Below are 19,738 nucleotides of genomic sequence, written 5' to 3' on the forward strand. Positions count from 1 at the left end.
ATGGCCTCTCGACAAAGGGGGTAAGACCTGGTTACTCCCTGCTTGTTGATATACCAGACTACCGACATGTTGTCTGTCTGAATCGCAATAGTCCCGGAAGGAAGAACGTGGTGAAGTGCTTGCAACGCTAGGAGCACCGCCCTCATTTCCAGGACATTTATATGCAGTGACGTCTCTGTGGGATTCCACGTGCCTTGGACAATCTTTCCCGCAGAATGCCCCCCCCACCCGAGGCAAGAAGCGTCCGTGGTCACTGTGGCTCGGGGAAATGCAGCGCAAAAAGGTCTCCCTGCAAGGGGCTCCGGAGAAAGAAGCCACCAAAGAAGGGAGTCCCTGCACGCTCTGCTGACCGCAATCGGAGCGTTTAGAGAAGAACAAAGAGGGGACCACTGAACTTGAAGGGTCCATTGAAGGACCCGCATGCGTAAACGTGCATGAATGAGAAGCGGAATAGCTGCCATCGAACCTAGGGCCCTCAGGACCGAAGCTGCTGTCGGAAATGGTTGTAGGACCGCTGTGACATGACACTTCAGGTTGGCAATTCTGTCTGGAGTGAGGAAGGCTCGCATTGACCTGGTGTTTAGCCTTCCTCCTATGAAATCTATAACTTGTGTGGGATGCAGTAAAGATTTCTCCCAGTTGACAGTGATGTCCAGCCTTGGGGCTAGTCGAAGAAAGTAGTCCCTGGCTGAGCACAGAAGATGCCTTGATGATGCCGTCAGGAGCCAGTCGTCCAGGTACGGAAAGACCTGTAATCCCTGGAGCCTCAGGTGGGCCGCTACCACCGCTAGAACCTTGGTGAACACCCTGGGGGCTGAGGTGAGACCAAAGGGGAGGACCCTGAACTGGTAATGACTGGCTCCCAGCCGGAAGCGAAGAAACCTCCTGGATCGTCTGTCCATTCGAATGTGGTAGTACGCATCCTTGAGGTCTATGGAACACATCCAGTCGTTCTCCCTCAAGAGGGGGAGTATAGATTGCAGGGTGACCATCCGGAACTTTTGCTTGGTTACTGACAGGTTCAACTGGGAAAGGTCTAAGATTGGTCTTAAGTCCCCCGTCTTCTTTGGCACCAAAAAGAACCTGGAGTAAAACCCTAATCCGGCTTGATCTGGGGGGACACGCTGGATGGCTCTTTTTCCTAGCAGCTGCTCGATTTCGATAGCTGCCGCCTCCCTTTGGTCGGGTGGAACATCTGGGAGGCTGCGAAATTTGGGAATCTTGAATAGGGGTATTGAATATCCTCTGGATATAAGTCGAAGCACCCAACTGTCTGTTATGGACTCCCAAGAAGTCAGGTGCATCGAAAACCACCCCCCGACTGCCTCCAGAGACGGACAGCCGGGCAACCCTTCAGGGTTGCTGCGTGGGTCTCTCAGAGAAGGGTTCTCTGGACCCAAAATTGCCAGGAGCCCCCCTGCCTCTGGCACGACGACCTCCCCGTCCTCCTCTGCCACGGAAGGACTGGTTATCCGGAGCAGGTTGGGACTGCTGCGACTTCCGGAACCACATCTTCTTCTGTCCCTTTTGGTTCTTAGAGAAGGACCTCTGGGGAGCTGAGAAGCGGACTCCGACAGCAGACAGCGTCTTCCCGTCCTTTTCGCTCTGGACTAATGTCTCGCGAACAGTCTTGCCAAACAAGGCAGAACCATCGAAAGGGGCATTCGCGAAGGTCGCCTTGAAGGGCTCTGCAAAGTCACAATGGCGGAGCCAGGCCTGACGCCTCATGACAAGGCCTGCTCCGCTGGCTCTAGCGGCTCCCTCAGTAGCATGAGACAGCAGCCGCATAGATGTATTAGATACTGATCTGAGAGTGGCCATTCGGGTGGAGTAAACCTGTTTATCCTCACTCGAGATGGACTCCGGGGGAGATGCAGCGTATTCTTTAATCAGATCCCGCTGCATCCTAATGACATGTGCCATGTAGTTCAGCGCTCTCAAGGAGAAGGTCGCTGAACTAAAAACTCGCTTCCCAATGCGATCCATCGAACGGGACTCCTTGCCCGGAGGATGGACGGAGGGACTCTCCTGGGCCAATTCCCTCTTCGTGGCTGCAGCCATCATCATGGCATCTACTGGGGGACCCTTACTCCAGTGGGTGCGGTCTGATGGAGGAGAAAGAATGCGGTCCGGGCGCTTAGGGATAGGCTCAATGGTGTCCGGATCCTTCCACGCCCTGATGGATATAAGATCCACCAGGGGGTCAGCAGGAGGGGACACCCAAGAGGTAGAAGGGCCCGCCTCGAATGCCTCCAAGAACACAGACTCGTCCGAAGAAGCCTTGGGGGCAGACCCCCCCCCCCTGATCCTTAACATCTCCATGATGTCTCCAAATGAGACGTCCTCAGGGGGTGACCTAGGGGAGCCTTCCCCTTCATCCAAGTCAGTGTCTTCAGTGACAGACTCAGGGGAGTCCATGTGCCTCCTCTTGCACTTACGCTTCCGAGGTACTTCATCGGGGGGGCTGTCCGAGGAGTACTCTTCAGCAGATGGATGTTCTAAGGGAACCACTTGGGACATCGAGGCGGGCTGTCCCTGGGACCGGCTGGTGGGGGCCTGGCCCAACTGCAAAGGAGTGCGGGATGGAGCCGTGGCAGGGACCGGGGGTCCGGATGTCCTCGACAGTGCCCTTTCCATAACGTTGAAAGCCGAGGGGGAGCCAGCTTCTCTAAGCCCGAGCCGACTCCCACTCGGATCCGGCCTTGCGGATCGGAGTTGGAGCAACCGTCGGATCCGAGACCAGTGTGCTCCGACCTGAGCGGGCCGAAGACACACCAGCTCCCTCGGATCCGAGGCTCGGCCCTCGGCTCCGAGAGGTCGGGTCCGAAGTACCCGAAGCACTCAAGGGATGGGACGGATCCGAGGTGCTCCGACCTATCGGATCCGAACCACCCCCGGATCCAAATCTGCACGGCGCCGATAGCTCCGAACCCGTGGTATGGGTCGGAGAAGGAGCTAAGGCGAAAAGGTCAAGCCCCTCCCGGATGGGGGGGGCTAAGAGCACTCCCATTTGCATTTGGGCCTGGATGAATTTCCTCATCATCCGGTCCATATCAGCTTCGCTCATCGAAAAAGTTGATCTAGAGGAGGCCACCGAAGCGGACCTAGAGAACCGCCTCGGGGACCTCCTGGAAGGGCTAGCCTCCTCCTCCTCGGGTCCAGGAGAGAACAGAGGGGAGTGGAGCCGAGGAGGAGGAAGACTAGAAGGCACAGGGGAGGCCCGCTTAGATGGAGGAGCCGAACTAGAAGTCTCGGCTCTCCTCTTGTGGTGCTTCTCCCTGTGCCTCTCCTTCTGTCTTTCCCTCGAAGAATCCTTCCCCTCCGGCAATTTTAAGGGAGGTTGAGTCCCAGCCGGAGGGGGAGAACTCACAGCAACCGGTTGCTGACTGGAAGGGACAGAGGCCGAAGCAGTATCTGGGGGTAAAAGACCCGCCAGCACCAACTTCGACCTCCGTTCCCTTAAAGCCCGGGGGTTGAACCCTGCACAAATGGTACAACCAGAAGACAGGTGTTCAACCCCCAAGCATTTAACGCACCGAGTGTGACCATCTGCTGGGGACAGCTTATGGCCACACTCGGTACATTTTGAGAAAACAGCCTTAGGGGCTTCAGACATACTAACCTAAGGCCTAAAACACACAAACACAAACAAACTACGAAAACCCGAGAAAAATTAACTAAAGAGGGAGGAAAGCCTTAACCACACACAACACTAACTATATTGATAATAAAAACAGAAAATTTGAAAACTTTAGTCAAAAAATCTACTCTTATCTCAACCAACGCCAGGAGCTCAAGAATTCCGTTGCTTCTTGAAAAGCGGCAAACGAAATCTGAGGTCAGTTAGGGCTTGGCAGGGGATTATGGGTAAGAGGGAGGAGCTAGGAGCTCGGAGCCTAAGCTTTTGAATTGCCGGCTCGGATCCGAGGTCGGATCCGATACCCACAGGTTGCAGACGAATGAAGTCTGCCTACTTCAGATCTATCATTTTTAAGAACAAAAAGGTCCATGCAGCTTAAACTTTTGCTATAATATGAACTACAATGCTAACATTTCAGAACACAAGTAAATAGTGCGATTATGACCACAGTAACTAGTCAGTCTTTTTTTTTTTTTTTTTTTTTTTTAACAGTCAAGGTAGTTTAAAAATCAATACTAAGGAAACACGCAGAGGATTGTGGTGGTGGTGGTGGTGGTGGTGGGGGGGGTTACAGGTACCAATAAGGTTCAAATTAGAGCGCCAAACTGTGGCATGCACTAAAATAAAAATAATCAGCTATCCAGCCTTGTTTTATCAGTTAACTCATTTTCCAATTCAGAAGCACTTAAAATGTAAAGATTATTTCACTTCCTGTTTAGAGCCTTTTATTAAAAAAAAAATATATTGGAAAAGGTACTCCGGCATATAAACTCCTTTTTCCATTTGATCCACAACCCTAGAATATTTTTATTGTAGATGGATTGAGAGGGATCTCCCTGGAGGCCCTCTTCTGGTGTCCTTTGCACCAAAAGAGTGTCAATAAAAGCACCCTAAACCCAGTGGAGCCTCTCCTCAGGAGGCCATAGGAACTTCTCTGGCTTTTGGGGAGATTTGCTCAACACTAGGCTCCTGCCATGCCCTCCCCATAATGCAGTTAATTACTCTGTCTACTTGAATTACCATCAAAGCTAATGGAGGGGCGCACAAACAGCCTCTTGAAAATCCTTCTCAGAGGAGGTGTGGTCTGTGGACTATGACCTTGTCTGATTAAGTCACAGAATTATTCAAACATGGACAATTTGGGAGAGGATTGTGGGGATGCCTCTCTCTCACATAGACTATTGTTGTCTAGAATGAGAGACTCTAGGGGACAGTCTAGGTGGCTCTTTCAGGATATCGACTTTCTCAGAATGCTCAGAGTTTAATATTTTACAGACCTTTGGGTGTGTAAGAAGGCTCTTTGGTGTTGGATCCTGTTGGGATAGGTATGAATTACATCAGCGTTTAAAAAGAGACGTGTCCAAGTGGAGCCAAATACTGAGAACCTGTATGGACTTCCTTGGAACCAATTCTATATCGCACACTGGTGCCGAAACACTCAGAACTTTGGATCCCATCGTCTAAGTGATGTGAATGCAATAGCCCAGACATTCAGGGCCAAGACCAAGCAAGGTGTCGTGGAAATATTTGGTATTAAAAGTTTGAAAGCAGTTAACTAACATCGCAAATAGCAGCAATGGTGGACAATGCCACTCCCAGCCCCAAGACAAACACCAATAACTTCAGCCCTAGTGGTTCTTGACAGCGTCACTGATTCAAGTGCCATGGGCATTGCTGCCAATGGAAGAAGTTGTCTAGATGCAGATTAAAAACAGCAGAGCAACCACAGTCAGGTCAGATAATTTATGGTGACAGAACTGGCTCCATATAAGCATCTTGAAAACTGGAAGGTAGTAGAGCTAGGCCTTGACACAGGCCTTCATTATCCTCTCTCAATACATGCCAGCAGTGAACTGCTTTAACAGGCTTTAGATCTTCATTGCAAGTATTTACTCAATTCTTCTCAGAGCAAAGTCTGACAGGACTCATTTCCAAACGGGAAGCTGTAGCAGGAAAAGTGGGGACTGACTGTGTGTACGTTCCTTTCTGCAAATCTTAGGGGGAAAAAGATGTCTTTCAGAGGGCCTAACTTTCTTACCTTTTCTCCTTCCTTTATTCCCCTGCCTTCTGTAGGAAGAAGCTCTTTCATTCCCAGATCTCTTAGAATGCCTTCTGTGTTCAGTGGACTACCATCAATGTGGTAATTCATGGGAACTGTTTTTTTCCCCCAAAGGGGATGACTACAGGTTTTTTGGCATTGAGCTTAAGGCCGTGGTTCTGACACTAGCCGCTGGTTTCAGTGAGGCCATTTTGTAGGAGGTCAACATCACTTGGGGAGTTAACAGCTCTCAACTTGCAATCGCCTGCGAACTTTGTCAGCCAGAATCCCTTCGTGTTGGGCTGGACTTCAAAGTAGATACCAAACAGGAGAGGACCCAGGACCAAACTTGGAGTCAGCTACTTTCACACTGTGGGTTCTACCTGTACCTTCACACTGTGGGTTCTATCAGTGAGCCAGTTTGCAACCCACATAGTGATATAGGGGTTGATGCCTAGCTTAGTGAGTTTTTCTATGATTCCTGAGTGGGGAATGGTATCAAAGGCCTTGGCCAGATCAAGGTAGGCTGTATGAACCACCTTGCCTTCATCCACAACTTCGGTGACAGACTCAAAGAAGTCGACCAATGAGCAGGCATGATTTACCTTTCACAAAACTAAACTGTGTGGGATCCAGAGTTTGGAGATTCCCTATATCCTTGTTTATTAGGTCCATGATGATTGTGTTCCATAGCTTTTCGTATCAGACTAATCAGGCTAATGGGACGATAGTTCCCAGGGTCTGTTGGTCACTTTTGTGGAGAGGGACTGACTGCAGCAGTGCGCCATTTGGTAGAGAAAAAGCCTGAGGTGAGGCTATGATTGAACAGGGTACACAGGTGAGGTGTCAAGTTTACTCAGTAGTTCATGCAGAACACAGCCAGGGATATTGTCAAGTCCCATAGAAACTGTATTCTTGGCCTTGGACAGTGCTGTTTTAACCTGTGCAGCAGTAATACTGGGTGCCTGGCAATTACTGGTATTGTGCTTGGTCCTTTGGTGGGGGAGAGAGGGGTAAAGTTGACACTGAATCTATCGGCCAGCATATTAGCAATATCTGCTGGCTCGGTATAGGAGGTACCATTTGTGCAGTAGCTCAGAGCAAATTTGGGTATTGCCGTGGAGATTCTTTACATAACTACAGAAGGCCTTGTGGCTGTCTTTATTATCTGCTGCAATTCTGTTTTCATAGCTAGCTTCAATGGATTTGATGAGGGATCTCAACTTTTTGTTGAGACTGATGAGGGAGTTTTTCCAGTCTTGGGACTTCACCTAATTCCATATCAGTTTCCTCCTCCTGTTGTATGGTTTATGGCAGGGGGGACCACCAGATTGCCTTCCCTTTTTTTTTTTTTTTTTTTTTTTTTTGGGAGGAGAGCGTCTTGGTTCGATTGGGTATGGCGAGATCCATGCATTTGTGTACATGTTTGTACAGTGCACTGGTGTATAATTTGGCAGTCATGCAACTATTCTCCATTTGCATGAGGGCCATGAACTTTGCCACCTCTGTTTTTAGGAGCCCAAAGTTAGCTTTGGATAAGTTTTCATGGTGGTTATCTTTGTGAGGGGGTGGGTGGGAGGGATGTGGATTTCCAAGGTGATTAGTTTGTGGTCAGATCTAACCAGGGAGGAGCTATTAGTGTAGAGCAACGGTCACCCATGTTAGTAATGACCAGTTCAAGGATGCTGCTACCTCTTGTGGGAGTAAGATCGAGCTGGCCCAGGGCACTGGAATTAATGGACTCCATGAAATGTTGGGCAAGTGTATTGGTACACGGGTAGTTTTCTCAGTTAATGGAGGGATTAGTTGAAGGCCACTTTTGGCCCAAAACCTTCAGGCATCTGCTAGAAAGCTGAAGAGAGGAATTTCACCTTTCAACACAACAATAACCCCAAGCATACATCCAAATCAACAAAAGAGTTGCTTCACAAGAAGAAAATTAAAGTTTTGGAAGGGCCCAGCAGGAGCCCAGACGTAAATCACATAGAAAATTTGTGGGTTGACCTGAAGAGGGCTGTGCACAAGAGATGCCCTCGCATTCTGACAAGATTTAGAGCACTTTTGCAAGGAAAAGTGGGCAAATATTGTCAAGTCACGATGTGCCATGCTGACAGACTCCTACCCAAGAAGGCTGAATGCTATAATTAAATCAAAAGGTGCTTCAAAGTATTAGTTTACGGGTGTGCACACTTGTGCAACCAGCTTACTGTACTTTATTTTTTATATTTTTCCCCCCCAACAGATTTGTTTTTCAATTGAATTGTACAGGTTATAGGTCACATTAAAGGTGGGAAAAGTTTTGAAAATTTATTGTGGTCTAATTTTTTTATATCACTAAAACCTGGCATTTTAACAGGAGTGTACACTTTTTATATCCACTGTAAAAGATGCACATTTTTCCCCCAACAGACAGTGAAATCAATTTTATTTTGAATTCCTTAATGTAATAAATTTCAATACAATAAAGAAAACAAGATGTACTAGTTTCTAGTCACTTTGAAAAACTCACTGCAGTCAGACTTCAAATTGCAAGAGAGACGTTTCTACACAACAACCAGAGAATTAACAAATACAAATTATTAGAGAATGGGTAAACTGTACAACAGTACCCTAACTGGAAAATGAAGGTTCTCCAGCAGGGTATTAATGTACAGGTAATGTCCGCTGAAAATTGAGTATGCCGTGGAGCTCAGACGGGGGGGGGGGGGGGGGGGGGCTAATGGCTGCCATTATTTTACTCACTAAGCAGCACTTTAGCGGTTTAGAAAGTGTAAAATAAAAAAAAATAAAAAAAATAAATAAAAAGTGTGTTTATGCTTTCTGTGTGAGTGTATGCGTATACGAGTGTGAGAGACCAATTGCGCTATTACACTCCATAATCAGCGCGTTTGCTGTTTAGTGTAAAAACTAAATGGAACAGGAAAAGTGTGTGTGGGTTTATGTTTGTCTGTGAGAGAGTAAATGCATGCACAAAAGCAGAAGAGTGCGCGCGCGCGTGTGTGTGCGAGAGAGATGACAACTGGCAGCAGCAAAGAGGTTTGCATACCTCTGGACCTTTCAGCTGAAGAAATTGGGATAAAGCCTAAAATAAAGGGGGAACAAAGGCTCTAAAATAGAAACATTTTAATTATTGCTATTATGAAATTACACAGTTGCTTAAGTAAAGGATTTGTGTTAGCATGAAATGAATTTTCTGACAGAAATAAAAGTATTAAACTCAATCGTATGTCATCACTTAGTAACTTCAATCTCCAATGACTGCCAATGAACCAGACGATTTAGGAATAAGGGACCAAAAAATAAATACCTGGATATTTTTTTCAACTTATATTTTGGATGTAAAATGCTTCCTCGAACACCCCATGGGCGGGTGTTAATTACACATTAACACACAGAGTTTGGTATTATTGCTTGAGTAACTGATTTGCAACACCTGCATTTTTTTCTCCACTCAAATGGCAAACAAGTAAAAGGTTAAATCAGTAAACCATTCCTCTTAGGCAGAACATTAAGGACACACATGAGTATCTTAAGTATCCAGTCTCTGTGCAACATGAAAATGAGTGACAATTCTGTAACACATAAGGCACTACAACACTGTACCTGAAAACTTCAGATTTGCAACTACCATTCTTAATTAAACTACAATTTTATGATTTACATCCAGATGAACTTTCAAAGTTATTACCATATTACCTGTCCTCCTTTCCTCTTGTCCCAACCTGCTACAATGATGCCTGCTGTTAGATCCTCTCGATACCTATAACACAACTCTTTGAACAGGTTGGCTGCAGTCTGCACCAAAGGTGGCTCATCTAATTCAATACTGAAAGACAAAAGAACTTGTAATCACAACCACCAGAAACAGTATGATAAAGTTCCATTTCTGTTCACTGTGCCAAGTTACAATGATCACGAATACACAAACGTTCAGTAAATAAAGATAGACTGCACACACAATTAATTAGTCTAATACACTCAGACTGCACACACAATTAGTCTAATACACTCAACATGACTACCATACTTCACTGGGCACTCATGCAACGTACAACACAAAAAAATGTTAAATTGGATAGAGCAAGTAACAGCTCTCAGCAAATTGTATTTTTATACCAATCAAGGCAAAAGGCCATTTTAATCTTACAAAGGTTTCACAGCAGCTTATCAATACGTTAAAAGATTTGTTTCTGTTTTTGCAGTGTTGACTTCCAGGGAGACTAGTCTGTTTAAAGGAAAACTCTACCTTAGAACAAAAACTATAACAAGAAAATCATTCTGTGTGCTTCTTATAGAATTTTAATGGTTTTCCACAAATAGCTGCCAATGGGACCCAATATATCACAGTGATCTTGTTTTTATTCATCAATTTTCTCTTCCCCATAATCCATTTCAAGTCTGCTTTATAGGAATCATGCTACACATAAGGAAGTAGTGGTACATTCCCATCCCACTGACATATTAATGGAATTAGTGTCAGACACTCATTTTATACACCTTCTTTAAAAGGACAGCTTTTTTTTTTCTTGGAACAGCCCCCATTTATGTTTTTCCTGAGAGACTGTTTGACACTACTAAGGAGTTACATAGCTACAACCAAAAAGTAGTTAAACTGCAGACCTTCATTCAAAGTATCCTTTTGTAGTCCAAGATCAAGTGCCAGTCCCCCCCCCCCCCCCCACTATTTCTGTGGTGACAAATCTGTCACCTCAGTCTGCACACAGATACTTGGTTTCACGTGGGACAGCCACTCCTGGAAAGGAAGGGATTTCAGAATAATTCTGTTTCCCAATGCCTGCAGTAGTAAGACTTTTAATTTGTATTTATTTTATCCAAATGTTGTAGAAAATGATTTTCATTTGTTTTATAACAAATGTCATGCTCTTGTTTTCCCATACTAAGTAAGTTTCAAAACAAACTATGCACAATTTTCTATTTCTTAACTTAGGATAACTTTATTCTGGGGGGCACAGATGACTTGTAGCACTACACTTTCTTGTTATTATGATCATACAGTGATTTGTTAAAGTACAGGAAAAATCACTCTTCTACAAACCTGACTCCTTGACAATGACGACATTTTAAAATTAAGGGACTGAAAACTATTTATATTCTCCAGTCCCTGCAGTGAGAAAATTTGTGTGGGTGGGGGTGAGGGAGGTCAGGGGTGTACTTGCAGGTAATTCTTCGAGCTGCCCCCCCTCCTTTTTTTTTTTAAAACTAAGGTTATGTCCTTTTTCTCCTTACTATACGGTTCTGCAAATCTATAACAGCAATATATTACCAACCTTCTATTAGTTACTTTTGGATAACCTTTTCCCCCCCTCCTTTTTGAGGCATAGGTGGCTTTTGGAATTAGGTTTCTCTTTTCAATCTTCCTCAACCCTTGGATGACAACACAAGTGCAACTTATGTTATGGGCTCTGTAAGACTTGGAAATTACACTCCTGATGGTTTCAACCTTCGGCGAATTAAAGGCATGCAGCAATCCATTACTGCTTCTGTAACTGAACTTGTGACATGTCTGGCATTAAGTGAACAGTACTTAAGTTCTGCTTATATTATTAACAGAACATGGTTTGAGTCTTTCCATCTTCATCTTCCTACTATGCGGCCTTGAGCAAATCACTTTACCAGCAGTGATTTGTGGTAATTGGGAATTTGGACTAGACTCACTAATGTTCTCATGGACTGCATGCTTAGCAACTTTGTATGAACCTGCGCCACAATCCCATTATTTTTTTAACTTCGTATGACCCAATACTGCTATCCTTTTATTCCTTTAACTTTGCATGAATCCTAGTATAGTTTCATAGTATAGTACTAGGCTCTGCCCTGGGGCATTTGTAAGCCTAGCCATAGTGATGTGGCTTTTGCCACCCCATGAAATGGTACAAAAATGTACAGAATAAATCTAGAATACTGTGCCTCTGTCTAGTAGTGACACAATGAAGGTCCCCTTATATAATAGAATTAGTTTACTGTGCCCCTGACTAGCAGTGACACAGATGTGACCCCTGGGGTAAACTTACGATCTCCCATCCACTCAAGATTTCTCTTGAAGAGAGTCAGTGAGGGGCTCTGCCTAATATGAACTGGGATCCTGTTCAATACTGCTATCCTTCTATTCCTTTAACTTTGTATGAATCTGTCATCACCCCTTTACTCCTTTAACTTTAACTACTACAGCACTCAACTTTCCCCACGTCTACAGGAAAACAGTTTTTAGTACTTAATAACCACCTATCCAGGCATGTCTAAGGGTCAGCTCCCAGTGTTTTGTCCTGTCTACCTGATGAATCTGGGCATATTGGGGCAATGCAGCAATTGCCTCATGTACACACAGACAACCCTCTCCTTCTACCACCCAACACTACAACCTGAGAGAGAGACACTTATATAGACAAACTGGAAAGAAAGCTCTTTTCACCCAAGACTGGATTAGACAATCAAGAGAAGGAAAACACTTGCAACACACCACACTCATCACATAGTCCCTCAAAACCTACATCATCAAAACAGAAACACAACACACACCTACATTTGCAGGGACTCTCAATAATCTGCTCAAGCAACCTGCACCCCCCCCCCCCAACACAACCCAAATGACACTTAGCCCACAAACTCAGTGTGCCAGTCAACCACGGCCCATAAGGCACAAGTACAGTACAGTTGTGTACACTTACCATAAATGTAGATGCTAGAGTGTATTCACTGTTGCAGTCATTACATTTGGGTTATCTGCTTGCAGTTAGCCCTCAGTCGGCCTGATTAACAATATCTTGGGTCCTGCGTCGGTTGCTGTCAACCTTCTTTCATGACGTCAGGGGGTATAAAACATGCAGCCACCATTGCATCAGTTTTTCTTGCCCCAGATGTCAGGTGCGCCCCTAATGGGAAGCAATTCAATATAAAAGCACAAAGATATACCTCCAACAAAAAAGCAAATGCACCAAAAAGGCTTTTAAGCATAGTAAAGGAAAGTAGAGGTACAGCCAAAAGAAGTTAAGGGGCTGGAGGGAGGGTAACCAGGACTGCAACAGTGAATAGACTCAAACATCTACATTTATGGTAAGTGTACACAACTGTACTATGTTCTGCATGTTTCACTGCTGCAGTCATTACATTTGGGTAGATTCCCAAAGCTATGCTTGGGAGGAAGAATTTAGATAACATTAGGGCCGGATACAAGGCCCTGCAAGACTGCAGTGGCAAACCCAGCTCTGGATTTAAAGAGAATTGGCAAATTATAATGCTTGGTGAAAGTATGTACAGAACTCCAGGCAGCAGCTTCTAGGATGTCCCTGGTAGGGACGCCTCTGAGAAAGGCTGTAGAGGTAAATGCAGCCTTGGTGGAGTGAGGTCTGATCCACGGGGGATAGGTTTTTCATGGTGCTTATAGCAGAAATACAGTGGCTTATCAATTTAAAAATGGTTTGTTTTGAAATAACCTTCCCCTCTGCCCCTGCAGCAAATACCACCAGCAGTTCAGATTTCCTTTGAGGTTTAGTCCTGTCCAAGTAAAATCTAAGTTGTCTGTGCACATCCAAGGAATGCAGTATCCGTTCCCCTTTATTCTGTGGATTGGGAAAGAAGGTTGGCAAATGAATGGACTGATTAAGAGCCACACTGGATACCACCTTGGGCATGAAGGATGGACTGGTTCGAAGGGACACCCTGTCCTCCTGAAAGATGATTAAAGGCTCCACTGCCATAAGGGACTGTAATTCAGATATCCTTCTAGCTGAAGTGATTGCTAAAAAGAAAGCAGTTTTCCAAGAAAGAAATTTTAAGTCTGCAGTAGCAGCTGGCTCGAAAGGAGGTAGAGTGAGTTTCTCAAAGACAAAGTTAAGGTCCCAGGCTGGGGTTGGAGCTCTCCTGGGTGGTCTCAAATTTTTGGCCCATCTGAGGAACTGCTTGAGCAGTGGATGAAAGAGGGGTGGCTCTGTTATAACGAGCTGCAATGGCTGAGGCGTGGATTTTAATGGAGGAAAAAGACAGGCCCTTGTGAAGCATCTCAGTTAAGTATTGTAAAATCTGAGGTAAATTGGGTGCTGCTGTGCTCATCCCTTGAGATTGGTTCCAGGCACAGAATCTTTTCCATTTTTCAGCTTAAGATTTTTTAGTACTAGGCTTCCTTGCCTCTAAAACAATGTCCATCACAGGTTTGCTGAGGGATGGTAAAGGAGAGATTAAGTAATTAGCCAGGCTGCAAGGTTCAGTGTTAGAAGCAGAGGGTGCAGAATCTGGTTCTCCTGCTGAGACAGCAGGGAAGGAGTCTGAGGCAGGTGCCATGGAAATAACCATGACACACTGCGCAGGAGGGGGTACCAGTGTTGGCATGGCCAGTCTGGAGCAAATCAAAATCATCCTTGGTTTGTCCTGTTTGATTTTTAGTAGTACTTTGGAGAGCAGAGGCAGAGGGGGGAAGGCACAGACTGATAGGTTTTTCCAGCTGAAGGACAGAGCATCCACTTTCCAGGCATGTTTGTGGGGAGTCCCTGTGCAAAATTTGTCCAAATGGTAGTTCAGGTCTATATCTTGACTTCCCCATTTGCTTGTCAACATGCTGAAAATCCTTGGTTCCAGTTTCCACTCGTGTGGGTCCATGAGGTTTCTGCTTAGTCAATCTGCCAGTGTATTTAATTTTCCTGGGCAGGAATTGAGCTTGTAGGTGCCCTTAGTAGCTCAAGGATGTGTTCCACAATGCCATGGCTAGTCTGCAGAGGGGGTAAGAATGCGTACCCCCACTGTTTGTTTATGTACCACATAACAGTGGTGTTGTCAGTCTTTACCATTAGTTGTCCTGGAAGAATGTGGTCCTCGAAGGCTGCCAGAGCATTCTGTACAGCTAACATTTCTTTTTGATTGATATGCAGGTGCATTTGACCTGAATGCAATTCCCTGCCAGGTGAGCCCCCCATGCATAGTCTGATGCGTCTGTTAGGGTTTGGGCGGCAGGGGGTAGTGTGAAAGGTAGTCCCTTGTTTTAGTGGCAGGCCTCTGCCCACCAAAGGAACTCTAGGCGTAGGTAAGGTATGATAGGAATCATTGTTTCCAGGTCTTGAGAATGCTGAATCATTGTTTCCAGATCTTGAATGTTGACACCATAGGCTTTTTAGATACCACTGTAGTTTCCTCATATGCAGTCTTGCATATGGAATTAGAAGAATGCAGGAGGCCAAGAACCCCAAGGCTTGCAGTATTCGTCTTGCAGATAGCAGGGTTTTTGTGGCCACTTGTTTGAAGTAGGTTGTCAAATGAATTTGTTTCTCTGGCGTGAGGTAAGCCATCTGGGGAGTTGTATTCAAGCTTGCTCCCAGGAATATAATTTGTTGACAGGGTAACCACGTGTGATTTCTTTTAGTTTATGGTGTACCCCAGACAAGTTATAACCCTTTATACAAAGGCCAGATGATTATGTCCTGGCTTTCTGCCCGAATTACACAATCGTCCAGGTATGGGTATATCTGAATATTTCTTTGCCTGCAAAATGCAATAACTGGAGCTAGGCACTGTGTGAATACCCTGGGCACAGTAGATAAGCCAAAGGGCAGTGCAGAGAACTGATAGTGCGTGTAGCCTGCTTTGAAGCATAGGAATCTTCTGCAAGATTCCCCGATTGGGATGTTCAGGTATGCTTCTTTTAAATCTAGTGTTGCCAACCAGGCATCTTTGCCTAGCACAGGAAGTAATTGAAGAGTCAGCATCTTGAATTTTGGAATCTCCAAAAAGGGGTTTAGAGTAGACAGGTCCAGGATAGGACATCATGAGTGGCCTTTTCTTGGTACCAGGAAAAGTCGCAAGTAGAAACCTTGCCCCTTTTCCTCTTCTGGCACCAGTTGAATAGCCCCCATGCTTGAGAGAAAGTACTTGATTTTGGGCCCCTGCCCACTGATTTGGGGGAAGATCTGGCCACCTGCTTGGTGTTTGCAATGTGTGGAAGTGAAATCTGTATCCCAGGGACACTATTTAAAACCTATTTGTCCTGGGTAATGAGTTTCCAATTCTTTGCATGAAGAGCAATCTTTCCCCCCAAAAGGGGAAGTCCGTTGATAAGTGCTTGGAAATTGTAAAAGTCATTGAGACAGTTTACCATAGGGTGGAGTCTTATTACTCCCAGATTTGGAAGTGGAGGCCCCCCACTGCTTAGTTGTGCGTGTCCCATGGGACTGAAACCTGGGTTTTTTGCTGTGTCTGGGTTTGGGTTTGGCTTGAGAAGACCTGGAAGGGGCTGGAAAGGACCAATTCTTAGAGGGCCAGTGCCTACTAAATCTAGGAGGCTGAACTTGTAAAAAATCTTTAACAGTTTGCATAGATTTAGCTTCATCTTCCATCTTCTTAAGATCTTCCTCAGCCTTGTTGCCAAACAGGCGGTCCTGATTTAAAGGAGCATCCAACAATTTATCTTTAACATGATCAGGCAAAGATTGTTCCTTGAGCCAAGCATGCCTTCTGAGCACAGACCCAGTAACAGCAGCCCTGCAAGAGGCCTCTAATGAATCAAAACCACATTGCAAAGTATGTTTTCCAACTTGTTCAGCAGAATGCATTAAATCCTGTAATTCTTTAATTTTCCACACAGTCAGGAATCAACATCATTTTCTGTTAAATGAGTCCAACAACATGTTGCTGATACATTAACATATGAAACTGGCAGTTTAAAGCCCTAATGGCCAAGGTTGCAGAAGTGTAAACCTTCTTACCCAATCCTTACTCCAGTGCCCTGGAGTCTCTATCAGAAGGGGTAGAATTTTTAGCAGTAGAAGCCTTAATGCCCTTGGGCCCCGGTGAAATAGTCTATGGATCTGAAACAGGATTTTTAAAAAGACAAGTCACTGGTATAGGTGTTCCACAACAACACGGCTCGAACAGGAAAAAAGTTTTAATATGACTCCAACGATCAAAGTTTGTGCAAAATCACCATGAAAGATAACTCCATAAATATATATATTTAGTTAAGCGCTTTCATCTGTGTACAATACAGACTTCATCAGAACTGAATGCCATTTTTGACAATCGACATTTAAATAAACTCTTTTAGTGCCAAAATATGCACATTAGACATTACAAATTTTTAAAAAGACAATACCAAATTTTGTAAATTGCACCATCAAAAAATAAATAAAGGATATAATTGCAATTCTCCTTTCATACTAACTACTAAACTTATGAGATATATTAATGCCCTTAGTTAAAAATATTATATATAATATATATATTTAAAAATATATATTCTAAAAATATTTAAAAACAAATATCCAATATACTGATGTATAATTTGACCAGCGCTATGCCATAGCAAGAACTGGCTTAATACTAATATAGTCATTGATGCCTGGAAATCTAGTGGCATCGGTTAGTATTTGCCATTTACTCTCTTTGCTAGCCAATAATACTTTCCAATTTCCTCCATATGGTGAAATTTCAACCTGGTCTATTATGGCAATTTTAAAACAATGGGTGTCACCCTTGATAGACTGATGTCTATATAATGCATTAATTTTATCCTTCACTTTAAACTTATAAATGTGTTCATAAATCCTTTTTCTGAAGTGTTTCTCTGTCTTCCCAATATAAAATACTGGGGAGACATTGCAAGAAGCAATATACACATGTTGAGTGTTGCAATTGCCTGCCCTGCATCTAATGTGAGTTTTGTTGATATAATCCAATATAATTAATTCGGCTTTATTAACTGCACTACATTGTTTACATCGCCCACATTTATTAGTACCTGACTTTTACTATTTTTGAAGTAATTTCCAACAATCTTTTAATATTGGGTCCTGTTTTATATGCAAAAGGATCATTTCCCAATTTAGAGGCTGTATAGTCATTCACCATGGATTAAATTCCAATGCTGTTTGGCTATATTCCTAATATAAATATGCATAAGGTGAATACATCAAAACACAAACTCGGTTGGTGAAGCTATTGGTTGTGGCCCTTTCTTTTTTGTCATTGTTAAATTTCTTATCTTACCAGTCAAAAGAAGGGAATAGTGAAAGGGCAATACATTAGAAGCTGTAGGGTGACTTCATGGGACGACTATTTGGAGGAGAGTCACAAACTGAAGAAAATGTTTTTGGATAGGAAATACCCCCTAGCCTTGATAGAGGAAATTAAGAAATAAGTACTTGGGGAAAGGAGGGGTAAATTTATTCCAACTCTAGGGGTATCAGAGGTGGTTAACCTTCAGGTTAAGGACATGACAAAAGATATGCAATGGAACAACAATTGTGTTAAATTTTAATAGTAACTTTAACCACATTAAGGACATTATACTGAAGAATTGGGAAAGGTTTGGAAAACTCTCAGATATGGACAAATTATTTAACGATCCTTTAAAATTCACGTATAGGAAGATTAAAAATATAAAAGATATGCTGGAAAAACGGCTCAACAAGCAAAGTAAGCAAAGGAAAGGAACATATAAATGTGGTTCCTGTGCCCAATGTTCCTACATTTTGGTTGGTAATAAGGTGAACCTAAAGGGTAGGAAAGAATGTATTGAGACCAACACATATTGTAACTATGAATTGGTGAGGGTGCTATATGTTGCTATATGTAAAACCTGTGGTTGTTTCTACATAGCTAAGACCCACAGGAAATTTAAAAGAAGAATTTATGAGCACCTGAATGATGTCAGGAAGCAGGATTTTAATAACTCCCTTTAAAAAACGTACAGAATGTAAAGAAGCACGTTTTGGTTTCTTTGTCATCGAGAAAGTGGACATAGATCCATGGGGAGGACCTTGGGAGACTACCATTGAATTTAGAGAACTATTTTAGCAGTTAAAATTAGAGGCGAATAGGATTCCAGGTCTTCACGACCACATCTCCCTGGCCCCTGTCCCGAAACTTAAATCGGCTAAATTGTAAATAGGTTTTTGTTTTATATGTACATCAATTGCACAAATTTAATACATGTTTATTCATTTCATATTTAGTTCAAAACAAATTGGTGCATATTTTGTGTGTACATTTGATCATGAATTTTATCTGAATAGCGTATTTGGATATATGACTCAATGAAACCTGCCCTTGGTTTTAAGAATGAAGGTTATTTAGAATTATGGCTGTTTAACTAACAGATGGTGCTGTGATACTGTTTTAAAACTTATGTTGTAGGGAGAATACACACTAACATTACTTAATTCTGTATTTTATTTTACTCCATTTATTTATTGTATCTATTACATTTAGAAAAAGTTTTAAGCATATCAGTACATGAATTTTATAAAAAACACACTTTTTAAGAAAGTGGAGAATGTATTTAATTATGTTAGGAAACAACTCTGACACTAAATGTAGTTTCATCTTGGGGGTAGAGTTAAAAGGCTAACTTGTATTTTGATTAAAGAATACTGTTTTAATTAGTATATAAATAACACTTGATGGTTTAATTGTATTTCTAGAGAAGTTCTGAATTTACAGGACGAAAACGCCGTGTTTGCAGTGTTGGTGTGTTAAAAATAAACATTTATTTTCTACTTGAGGAGCCGTGGTTACTATTTTCCTGGACGTGCTTAGACGTTTTATACTGACCGTTAGCACTTTTACTCCATCCTTTTTCTTTATATATACATTTATCTATTTACTTCATGCCTAGTACCTTGGTTCAGCAATGTATTGACCTTAGACTTACTATATTTCTGCTTAGTTTATTGCCATACTACGTGAACGTTTCCATATATGTATTGTATTTCTATCCATTCTATATATTCCTTTATTGCATCTTATGTAATTACTTCAGAAGTATGCATACTTAAAATGTGATGTGTGTTAATTTGTTCTATGTTTACTTAAACTTTTTTTTTTCGGAGTTGTTCTCCTCGAATCTCTGCTGAAAAAGGGCTTCTAAGAACCAAGACAGACTAACCCGGTTAACAAAAAAAAAACTAAGTAAATAAATCTTACAAAAATTGCAGTGGTGGTGCAGCGGTACCATTGTCGCCTCACAGTAAGACATTGTCCTGTTAGATTCTGAGCTAGAGGGTCTTCTATGCGGAGACATGCATGAATGGGCATACCTTCGTTGACTGTTGTGACGAACC

The 19,738-nt window shown here is 43.3% G+C and overlaps 1 protein-coding gene across 1 annotated transcript in view; it reads right to left on the minus strand.

Annotated features, from left to right (window-relative positions):
- The window catches only part of LOC122805998 (proteasome subunit beta type-6-like), a 167,624-nt gene that overhangs the window by 142,187 nt on the left and 5,699 nt on the right, over positions 1 to 19,738 (minus strand). The window contains exon 2 of the mRNA XM_044076239.1: positions 9,375 to 9,520. Within this exon, the coding sequence (XP_043932174.1) occupies positions 9,375 to 9,520 (146 nt within the window). The remainder of the gene's footprint in view (positions 1 to 9,374; positions 9,521 to 19,738) is intronic.

Source organism: Protopterus annectens, chromosome 7.part0, assembly GCF_019279795.1.
Source record: "Protopterus annectens isolate FY-2018-M chromosome 7.part0, PAN1.0, whole genome shotgun sequence".
In the NCBI taxonomy this organism is placed as follows: domain Eukaryota; kingdom Metazoa; phylum Chordata; order Ceratodontiformes; family Protopteridae; genus Protopterus; species Protopterus annectens.